The 12,200-nt window shown below is 49.2% G+C and overlaps 1 protein-coding gene across 1 annotated transcript in view; it reads right to left on the reverse strand.

The window, feature by feature from the left end:
• The window catches only part of CFAP45 (cilia and flagella associated protein 45), a 377,198-nt gene that overhangs the window by 27,260 nt on the left and 337,738 nt on the right, over positions 1 to 12,200 (reverse strand). The window contains exon 11 of the mRNA XM_086945062.1: positions 367 to 591. Coding sequence (XP_086801188.1) covers positions 367 to 591 — 225 coding nt within the window. The remainder of the gene's footprint in view (positions 1 to 366; positions 592 to 12,200) is intronic.

Here is a 12,200-nt window from a genome sequence, read left to right on the forward strand (position 1 = left end):
TGAGTTCAGAAGGCCAAAACCTTGTGATCGACACCAGTTGGAGTAAGTAACAATTTGTGATCAATCTCAGGAATAGTAATGAGGGTGGTCAGACTGTGTCCCACTCCATGTGGACATTTTGTAAACTGACATACTAGTCAAAAAAACTATTCTGTTGGCAAAATGTTGGTGCGTAATTTACAACTACTTTTTGCAAATTTAGTCTTCATATATATGGGGCCCTTAGTTCTGTCTTAGGATGTTGGCAATTTAAAGTGGTCTTCTTGACAACTTTATGGGTGATGTTGACTCTAGTTGTGTAATTACTGCGCTCTGCTGTATACCAATTTTCAATGATAATATGCAACAACAATTGATGTCACATACCTAAGCTCGTTCAGCTTTTTCATCTTAAGTTCATCCAGACGTGCACGGCGCAGCCGGGCTTCTTCATCCAGTCGCTTGCCTTCCTCAAAAAAGGCAATGCGAGCCATGGCTTGTTTCTGCTCACTCTCCCGCACCTGTTGCCGCAGTTCCCTGGCATGCTTCATCAATGCTGTGGACTTCTCTTCTATCTCTTTTCGTTCCTTTTCAATCAAGTCCTGCTGAATCCTGAAAATCAATAAGCAAAGGTAAATTCGGGTTGTTAAATTATGAACAACACAAACTGGCAAATGTTCTAGGAACTGGCAAGGGAAAACTGCCTCAACCTTCCCTAATGAGAAAAGATAGCCCTCCTCCCAGATTCATTGCAGCAAATGTGTAATCATTGGAAATAGTCAATAGAAGGAACCTTTTCATATACAGGGTAAATCTACTGTCCTTTAAACATAGCCTTCTCTGGTCGGAAAGAGGTAACTCTGATTCTGTGTTAAGTGTCGCCTTCACTTTCAAACACCCAGTATGACAAGGCACAATAATAACCACAGACATGTAAATTTGGATGTTAACACCACTGATTATCAAACAATAGCGCCTTGCTCCCCACTCACCTTTCATACATTTTTTTGGTGCAGAAAAGGTTGCCAAAGTATAGTACTCTTTAGGAAAGATAGGTCCTCATTTTGGCATATACTTCTTGCCCAATGCAGTCTGAAAGCTTATACTCCAACTACATATCACATCCAACAGCAGGTATGGGGTTCAGCACTTTAATGACCTCAGTTCTACACCTTTCACCAACCAGATGCTATGTAGCATAGATCAGATTACTCCAGCCAGTAGTAGTTCTTAGCACCCTGCCTGGAGTTCTTTTTCTTAAATGACATCAGAGAGGCGAATGTGTCCCTGAAGCCGGGGAAAGCACCAGGTATGGATCTCTTTCTGGGAGATTTATACCAATTAGAGATCGAGATCCGGTTCCCCGTATCTTGTCTAATGCCATTATGTCGAGGCTTCCTTTTTCTGATTCATGGAGAGGGGCTGTAATAATCCGAATTCATAAAAAGGGTGCTAGATCCGACCCTAGCAATTAAAGGCCTTTTAGTTGGATATTCTCCAAAACGTGTTCTGTTGCCAGATCCTAGCCAAATTGCAGCAGTGAGTCATAATAATAATAATAGATAAAACCATTCTATCCCCATTCCAAGCTGGCTTTAGTCCCAAAGTTCAAACAATAGACCAAGTATTTCGGTTCATGTTAAACCATTGGAAAGACATTCAAATCCAGTTTCAATTCAGTTCAGCTTATTATTAGTTTATTAGTTAATAAAAAAAACATAAACATACACAATTAAGATAATTATAAGATCATTCTTTCATCTACAAGTAAATTAACAAAAGAAAACGGTTAAAATCAATAAATATTTCTATCCACCTGGCAAACACAGGAACATCAGGCAGTAGATGTATTGTGCAAACAGCACAAAAGAACAAGTTACTTACCTTCGGTAACGCTTTTTCTGGTAGATACAATATCTGCCTGTGGATTCCTCACCTTGTGAATATCCCCCTTGCGCCAGCAACGTTCGGAAAATTCTTCGTAGCACGCCGGCGTGGACGACGTCATAGGAGCACGGCATCGCTCGCCACTCCGTCTGACGTCACCGACTCCATATAAGGACCACGTCGGCGTGATGACGTCAGTTCCGCCCTTTTTTCCGTGCCTTCGAGGCACCCGGACGGACCAACAAGTACATATATATGTATATACACAATGTACACAGCACATGCAAATCAAAAGCAATTAAAGTGCAAAACTATACAAAATCAGATAAAACCATAAATACATTTGCATACAAAACCAGGTATAGCAGAGTGGATAACGGGGAGGCGGGTGGGTCAGTGAGGAATCCACAGGCAGATATTGTATCTACCAGAAAAAGCATTACCGAAGGTAAGTAACTTGTTCTTCTGATAGATACATCTGCCGTGTGGATTCCTCACCTTGTGAATAGAGTCCCACAGCAGTCCCCACTCCCGGAGGAGTGTGTCCACTCTGCTACACCAGGAAATCTTGGAGAACAGAGCGCGCGAAGTGGCCGTCCCTCCTCACCTCAGCATCCAAGCAGTAGTGCTTCGCAAAAGTGTGGAGGGAGGCCCAAGTCGCGGCCCTGCAAATGTCCTCAACAGGAACACCTCTAGACAATGCAGAAGTAGCAGACTTCGCTCTAGTTGAATGAGCTCTAATACCCTCAGGAGGGTCCTTACCCGCCATAGAGTAGCAAATCTTGATGCAGAGAATAATCCTTCTGGAAAGTGTGCGCTTGTGCACCGCTCTGCCCTTGTTGCAACCAGCAAAACCCACGAAGAGCTGATCATCTATTCGATAGTCTTTAGTCCTATCAAGATAGAAGCTAACCGCTCTCTTCGGGTCCAGGCGATGAAGCCTCACCTCCTCCTTGGAAGGGTGTGGGGGAGGATAAAAGGTAGGAAGGGTAATGGATTGACCTAGGTGGAAGGGAGTAACCACCTTAGGCAGAAAAGCAGCCCTGGTCCTAAGAACCATTCTTTCAGCATGGATGGACAAAAACGGGGGCTTGGAACTAAGAGCTTGAAGCTCACTTACCCTCCTGGCCGAGGTAATTGCAACTAAGAAGACCGTCTTAAAAGAAAGAAGCCTCATTGGACACTTGTGTAAGGGTTCAAACGGCGAACCCATCAGATAGGTTAACACAAGATTCAAGTCCCAATGAGGAACAATAAAGGGAGAAGGAGGGAACTTATTAGTGAGTCCCTTCAAAAATCTTAATACCACAGGTGATTTAAAAAGAGAGGGCTGATCTGGCAAACAGAGGAATGCCGATAAGGCCGAAAGATAACCTTTGACAGTGGCAACAGCAAACCCTTGCCGTGCCAGAGAAAGAGCAAACAACAAGATATCAGATAAATGAGCCTTTAACGCGTCAACATCCCTCTCCCTACACCAAGATACAAACTTAGACCACCTATACGAATAAATGGACTTGGTGGAGTCACGCCTGGCAGAAAGTATGACATCCACCACATCGTGAGGGAGAGAGAAAGAATTCAGATTGCCCCGTTCAATCTCCAGGCATGAAGGTGTAATGTCTGGAGGTGGGGGTGTAGAACCTGCCCCTTCATCTGAGAGAGGAGGTCTGCCCTGAGAGGGAGACGGAGCGGCGGGTGAGAGGAGAGGTGGAGAAGATCTGTTTACCACACCCTTCTTGGCCAATCCGGGGCGACCAATATGACTTGGGCCCGGTCTTGGCGAATCTTCCTCAGAACCCGAGGAATAAAGGGTATGGGAGGAAACGCGTAAAGGAGCTGACCTCTCCAGCTCAACTGAAACGCATCCCCCAATGCTCCTTGCAGAATGACGGGCAGTGAGCATTCTCGCAAGTGGTGAACAGATCCACCCGAGGAGTCCCCCACATCTGAAAGATGTTGCGAACAACCTCTGGGTGAAGCCTCCACTCGTGGTCGGCAGAGAACTGCCGACTGAGAATGTCCGCACGTACGTTCAGGACTCCGGCCAGATGATTTGCCATCAGACAAATCTGGTGGTCCTGAACCCAGGACCAGAGACGCAGTGCCTCTTTGCAAAGACACCACGACCCTACTCCTCCCTGCTTGTTGATGTACCACATCGCGGTCGTGTTGTCCGTCAGGACCTGGACCGACCAACCGCGAAGGGAAGGGAGGAATGCCTTGAGCGTCAGACGTATGGCCCGCAATTCTAGAAGGTTGATGTGAAGCAACCTTTCCTCTGGAGACCAAAGACCCTTGACCTCCAGATCCCCCAGATGAGCACCCCACCCTAGAGTGGATGCATCCGTTATCACCGTGGCCACCGATGGTGGAAGCTGAAAAGGCTTTCATTGAGACAGATTGCCTTCCACGCCCCACCAAGACAGATCCGCTGCAGTTTCTCTGGAGATCTTCACTGACTCCCCGAGATCTCCGTTGTGCTGATACCACTGCTTGCGGAGGCACCACTGGAGTGCCCTCATGTGCCAGCGTGCATGGTTGACCAGGAGAATGCAAGAAGCCATCAGACCGAGCAGGCGAAGGACCTTCAGGACCGGAACAACCGCTCCACTGTGAAACAAAGGAATCATCTCCTGAATGTCGCGAATCCTTTGCGGAGGAGGGAATGCACGACATACAGTAGTGTCCAGTACCGCACCTATGAACAGGTTGCGCTGGGAGGGCACCAGGTGAGATTTGGGCACGTTTATCGAAAAACCCAACCTGAACAACAGCTACGATGTCTCTTGCAGGTGATGAAGCACCTTCTCGGGCGACTCCGCCTTGATCAGCCAGTCGTCCAGATACGGGAATACAGGTATCCCCGACCTCCTGAGATGTGCAGCCACCACTGCCATCACCTTGGTGAAAACTCGAGGCGCAGTAGTAAGACCAAACGGAAGGACCGCAAACTGGTAGTTTTGCGATCCCACCGTAAATCGGAGATACTTCCTGTGCGACTTCAGGATTGGGATGTGAAAATACGCATCCTGCAAGTCGATCGACACCATCCAGTCTTCTTCCAACAGCGCTTGAAGAACCTGCGCAAGAGTGAGCATTTTGAATTTCTCCTGCTTGAGATAGAGATTCAAAATCCTGAGGTCCAGGATTGGACGTAACCTGCCATCCTTCTTGGGGATCAGGAAATACCGGGAGTAGCACCCCTGACCCTTTTCCTGCTCTGGAACCACCTCTATCGCACCTTTCTTGAACAAAGCCAGGACTTTTTCCTGCAGGCGAACAAGGTGGTCCTCCGAACAAAAACCCTGGCAAGGAGGGTAATTGGGAGGGAACTCCTGGAAAGGAAGAGCATACCCATTTTCTACGAGATTGAGAACCCAAAGATCTGATGTAACCGATTCCCAATCCCGTAGAAAATGAGTAAGCCGACCCCCCACCGGAGCCACATGATCCAGAATGGCGGATCTAGGGCTGCTTTGCTGCAGGGGGAGGGGGTTGGTTATTAGAGGAAGAGGAGGAGGAGGAGGAGGAGGCCTGGCGTCCACGACCACGGCCCCTTTGCTTTCCTCTGTAGGTTTTATACAGAGGATTCTGACGCTGCTGCTGCTGCTGCTGTCCCTGGTTGTAGGGACGAAAATTGGATCTGCCAAAACCCTTGTACTTCCTAGCCGCAGAGCCCCTCATCTGAAGGCCAAAAGACTTCGCCGTAACCCGGCTGTCCTTGAACCTCTCCAAAGCTACGTCAGCCTTCTTGCCAAAGAGGCCTGTCCCATCAAATGGCAAGTCCAACAATGTAGACTGAACATCAGAAGAAAAATCAGAGGACTTAAGCCATGCGGCCCTTCTTGTAGCAACAGTAGAGCCCATAATTCTGGCAACAGAGTCCACTGTGTCCATACCACTCTGTATAACCATACGAGCTGCAGCCTGAGTATCAGCAACAACCTCGATAAAGTTCTTCCTATCGTCCTCCGGAAGCTTAGGAGAAAGTTGTTTAACAGAGTCCATTAAAGCATGAACGTACCTCCCCAAAAGGCAAGTAGCATTGGTGGACTTCAAGGCCATGCTACCTGAGGAGAAAATCTTTTTTGCAGACTGGTCCAATTTCTTAGAGTCCTTGTCTGCCGGCACCTGAGGGAAAGAGCCCGCAGCCCTGCTGGAACAGGCGGCCTGCACTACCAGACTCTCCGGTGCAGGATGCGAGGAAAGAAATTCAGGGTCATCAGGAGCCACCCTGTAACGCCTTGCCACAGACCTGGAAACCGCAGGAGCAGACAAAGGTCTCTTCCAGACCTCCTTAATTGGTTCAGTCAATGCATCTGTAAAAGGAAGAGTAGGCTCCACAATTGAAGAAGGCGAATGCAAAACCTCCGTAAGGATGTTGAGCTTGTATTCAACTGTGGGCAAAGTCAAGCCTAGCAACTCTGCAGCCTTCTTAATAACAACATGATAGGGTGCCAAGTCCTTAGAAGGAGCGTCTGAAACGGTTGGCAAACCCCACTCAGGAGAAAGTTCCAGGCCACTTGCATCTTGAAGGTCCTCAAAACAATCCCCCTGATCTTGCAACTCCCCTTCCTCAACCTCGGAGTCCATACACTCCTTCTCCTCCAAGAGGCGTTGAGCCCCGACCACTCCATACGGACCGAAGTCGATGGATCCGGCAACGACTCCGACGGCGCCAGAGCCGACGTCGAGCGAGGAGCCGGAGGACGGGAAGCACCACGATCCGAATCACCACGAGGCCGATCCGGAGTCGGCGAAGCCGCATGCGAAGTCGACGACCTCGGCGGCGCCGTACCGAGCCAAGGAGTACAAGGCGTCGGCATAAACGGCATAAAGGGGGCCGGGGCATAAGCCTGGGGCACACCCAAATTGAAAGACAAAGGACCCATGGGACCAACATGCGCACCAGAGGGGTACATTGCCCTCGAGTAAACACCAAACATGGCGTTTAAAAACTGCGAGGGATCCTGACCTGGACCTGGAAAGGGTGGGTACGAACCCAACGGCCGCTCCGAAGGAGGCTGATCCGGCAAAGGCGCACCCTGGCCCTCTTGCTCTTCAGGCTCCACAACCGGAGTCGGTGCTCGAGGAACCTCTTCTTCATGCACCGATGAATGGTGCGACTCCAGATCCTGTTCCGGCTCTTGAACTGGAGAACCAATGTGAGATCGAGCAGGAGAAGGAGACACGAAGCCCTTGTGATGTTTACGTGACTTCTTCCTCGAATCCGAAGACTCCTTGCCAGAGTGGTGTCTGGAGTGATGTTTACTCCTCTTATGCTTCTTTCTCGAGGAGCCCGAAGCATGGCCCGAGGCCGACTTGGAATCGGACCTCGACCTCCCTCTGGACTTCGATCTCTCTCTCGACCTCGACTTGCGCCTCGAAGCCGACCTCGACTTCGACCGCGACAGCTGTCTCGACTTCGAGCGCCTGGACACTGACCTCAAAGACCTTCCGGCTTCCCTTTCCTTCACCTTTGCAAGCAGAAGTTTCGCCTCCCGCTCACGCAAGGCTTTGGGGTTCATCTTGTCACAGGAACGACAGTTCTTAACATCGTGACCCGAACCAAGACACCACAGACAGTCGGAATGCGGATCGGTGATCGACATCATCCGGGAACAGGAACCACATTGTTTGAAACCTGTCTTCCTCGACGACATCTTCGGCGTTGAAGTGAACTCCAACAGAGAAACAGAATCAGCTAAACAGCGAAAAGATACAAAAGTATCGCAGAAGATCCCAGAAACCGTTAGCGTCGACGACGCGGAAAAAAGGGAACTGACGTCATCACGCCGACGTGGTCCTTATATGGAGTCGGTGACGTCAGACGGAGTCGCGAGCGATGCCGTGCTCCTATGACGTCGTCCACGCCGGCGTGCTACGAAGAATTTTCCGAACGTTGCTGGCGCAAGGGGGATATTCACAAGGTGAGGAATCCACACGGCAGATGTATCTATCAGAATTGCTATGCAAAAAACATTAACAGTGTTAGCACATGGACCATCCTATTTCAACCTGACTAAACACATACAAATAAAAATTTTACTGAGGTGCATTGTACGAGCATAACGAAATACTTACCAAAAGATCATTGACAATTTAGTCACAAACCATCCCGTATCATCCTGGCTAAGCACAGGACAATTGTGCAAAAGCTCATCACACATCAGGCAAACATACTGTTCAACATAGCAAGCAATAAATCATTACCAAAAGACCTGAGTGTCGTGGATTCCAAACCACATACTTCCTCTCGCCCTAGCCACTTTTACTGTTTTTTTAAGGCTACATGGGTGTATTGGGTAACTTTGAAGGAGGGGCCTCAGGTCCCTCTGTTGGGGGCCTGAGTGCATCCTCCACTGCAACAGGTGCTCCGAGTTCTAGGCAGTATCGGGTTGGGGGGTAGGGGAGTGTTGGAGGTTTATTGTGTTACTATGTTAGTATTGTTCTGTGGTTTTTAAGTAAAGGCGCAGAGATCAAGCCCAGATCCCACAGTTTCAGTTTTCACACATTCAAGTCCTAGGGGTAGATGGCTACACAACTGAATGCCCCCCACTGGGGGAATTGACCATAGTCTTGTGGAATGTAAGGGGCCTTCTCAATAAAGGGGAGAGGGGGGCCAACCTTCGCCAAGCCAAACGCTATGGAGCCGATATCCTTGTCTTAAAAGAGACGCACTTACTGGTCACTAAGGCCCCCTATCTTTCCAGATTTGGATACCACACCAGAAACCACGCAGGGTTCACCAGGGGCTACCGTGGGACTGCCATTCTTATGCACCGCCATGTCCCCTTTATACACACAATACACTGGTTGGATCCGGGCAAAAGATATGTCCTATTATCAGGCACACTCTACAGGGAACACCGGAACTTAGGAAGTATATATGTTCCCCCGCAGCTAGGCGCCACCTTTGTTGAAAAGATAATGCGCTTATGGAATGAATTATCAGACGACATGACTCTCCTAGGTGGGGACTGGAACGACACCATGACAATAATGGAAAGAGTGCGTGCCCAAGGGAGAAACCCCCCAACAGATAGAACCAAACTACACCTTCTGGCTACCACGTTGGGCTGGTCGGACATTTGGCGCAAGTTCCACCCCTTTGAGGACAGCTACCCATACAAGTCCGCAACCCATGGCTCCCTATCCCGCTTGGACTATATGTTTGTCCCCTGTAGATATGGGTATCAGGTTTCTCACGTGCCACATCTTCCCTGGGGCCTTTCAGACCATTCTCCAGTCCAGTGTAACCTCAGGGTACACTCTTACAAACCCCCATTTAGGTGGAGGATGTCCCCATGGCACCTACGAGATCCAGAGTATATGGAGGTCACTAGGGGTCCTGGAATATCTCAAATATACCCGCGTCTCGACTTCCTCTAAATGTATTTTGAGGGAAGTCATGAAGCTCACAGTACGTGGGTAGATATCAGTTTCCGTGCAATGGCCAAATGCAAAAGAGAGGTGAAATTATTAGATCTGGAGGACTGTCAGAAGGCCCTGGAGGCCCAGTATCTAGCTGACCCGAGCCACGCTCTTAGGCGCTCCATACTTCAGTCACAACAGTCCATACAACATTACATAATGGGGGAGGCTAAAGAAATCTGGCTAGCAGCCCAACACAGAACATATCAATGGGGAGATAAATCAAGCAAAGGGCTTTATAAGCTATGCCAAGCGGAGAAGTTCCCTACCAGCGTTCCGGGTGCTGTGGAACGAAAGTGGAGCCTTATGCTTGTCCCCTGAAACGGTGGTTACGGAGTTTGCACGCTATTTCTCACTCCTATACACGCGCCAAGATCAATTATCGGAGGCCTCTATAGACGAATTCTTACGTGATATCCCTCCTCGTAGACTTACAGATGCCATGCGAGAACAACTCGATGCTCCAATAACAATGGATGAACTTAGCGCTGCACTGGCAGCCATACATTTGGGCCGGGCTCCAGAGCCCAATGGTATACCCATGGAGTTCCTGAGATCACATATGAACATATTGGGTCCATGCCTGCTTACGGCCATACATGAAGCTGCCGACCAATCACTACTCCCTCATGAGTGGCAACATGCAGAGATAGTTCTATTTTTAAAGCCAGGACGCCTGCCAGAAGAGCCCCCATCATACCGACCTATTTCCCTCATTAATTTTAAGCCCAAACTTCTGGGCAAGGTTCTCGCCGACCGCCTCCGATCACATATACAGGGTTTGGTCCAGCGGACCAATCCAGGTTTATGTCTCACTGCTCCACACCTCACAATATTAGACGGGCGCATAATGCCATGGCTAGAGCCCCGGAGCTGGGACGTCCGGCTGCTATCTTGCAGGCAGATATTGATAAGGCATTTGACTCCCTCAGCTGGTCATACCTCTTCCGACATCTGGGCGCCATTAACTTTGGCCCCCGGTTTTTAACATATGCACCCCATCGCTATACAGGGATAACCGCCTCAATTCGAATTGCTGGGCACCGTTGGCCCTGTTTCCCATAAGCCATGGCATGGGACACGGTTGCCCCCTGTCGCCATTATTGTTTGCCCTCGCTGTGGAACCTTTGGCGGTGTGGGTACGTAGTGACCTTTTGAAGGGGCTTTGAATGGACCTCATCCCATTATGATCACATCGCACTGAACGCGGACAATGTATTTTTCTTTATGACCGACCTGTGGTTCTAGGGACTCCGTATACTACAGATCCAGCGTGTTTTTGGTCAAACCACCTGTCTACACACTAACCCCACCAAATCTATACATTTTCGCTGTGCGGGCACCAGTGCCATGAGAGATGGGCTGAGCAACTATCGCGCCCCACCACAGGATTAAAGCAAATAGGTATTTGTATGTCGCCATGTCCACAGACCTCGTGGGCTCACAACATTAATCCCCTTCTCAAAAGCCTTAAGGATGAGACAACAGTATGGTCCTCTCTTCTGCTCTCACTTTACGAGCGCTCTGCAATTTTCTAAATGGTTTTGTTACCCAGAATACTCTATAGACTACAGAACTTCCCATGTGCCATACCACAAGCTTGGTTCACACAGGTACACACCATACATAATAAATTTCCCTGACATAATGGGGCAATACGAGTTGCACTGAGCACGTGCACGCAGTCAACTTATTGTGGTGGTATCACGGCAGCGGGCATCTATGCCTACTATGCAGCCTCCCATTTATTAGTGATCAATGAGTGGTGGTAAAGTTCACCATTGGACCCGGCCTATGCACTGGACCATGGGGCAGTGGGAAAAATCTCACTCGTTCATCTCCTATATAGCTCACAGAACGTAGACTTTTTACCCACTGCCAGAAGTACAGTAATCCAATTATGGCGGACAACGGTCAGACGGATGGGGTGGCATGGCCGCCTGACCCAGACGAGCCCGCTTTGGCACGGTACACTGCTGCGCTCGGCGATGGCGCTTATGGAATTTCGTGGGTGGGACCTTGTAGGAATCTCCACTTTGGGGGACGTAGTACGGGGCACCTCTCTGAAGTCTTTCCAACAGCGCCAGACGGAGTATCAATTACATAAAACCTAATTTTATAAATATGTTCAACTTCGGCATGCCCTCACTTCCCTTTTTTGCCCGATCGAGGTCTTGCCCAAATTACATCCTCTGGAAGGGCGCTTACTAATGGGCGATATAGGAGCGTACACGATCGGCCAGATCTATCAAACATTGACAACGCAAATCATACTACACTACATAAGACCAGAATGGCTTGGGCAGAGGACATACCAGACATGTCGGATGATGACTTGACAGAAGCCCTGGCTAGCCCACGGGGCGCGGCGATACCATCACACTACTGACTTACACAGTTCAAATATCTGCACCGCATATATTATACCAGAGTCCAACTCTGGAAGATGGAGGCCACATTCAATCCCCTTTATGGTTGTGATGTGGGGTAGAGGATGGGACGTTCTTACACACGGTATGGGGGTGTACAGCTGCAACCTTTCTGGCGGCGAGTCATGGCTTGCCTAAGTGAGGTACTGTCGTGGGATCTACCCCCAGGAACTAAAGTTACTGTTATTGCACAGTACCAATAGTATTGGGGGGAACCGATATAAGTAGCACCAATTATTCTTAGCAGTCACCATTGCTAAGAAGGATATTGGTTTAAACAAAATGGAATCCACTCAGAAGGTGGTAGTGATCCCTAAAGTGATGGGGAGCACACAGTGTTGTTTAAATACCCCTCACACACCAACAGGCCCCTTGGTGTCATGCTTCATCATCGGGGCCTTCGCATCCCTCTACGGGATGCGGCGTGCTGCGACTCACGGATACGTAGGAGCACTGATAGTGAACTAT

This window comes from Lissotriton vulgaris, chromosome 12 (assembly GCF_964263255.1).
Source record: "Lissotriton vulgaris chromosome 12, aLisVul1.2, whole genome shotgun sequence".
Taxonomy (NCBI): Eukaryota; Metazoa; Chordata; class Amphibia; order Caudata; family Salamandridae; genus Lissotriton; species Lissotriton vulgaris.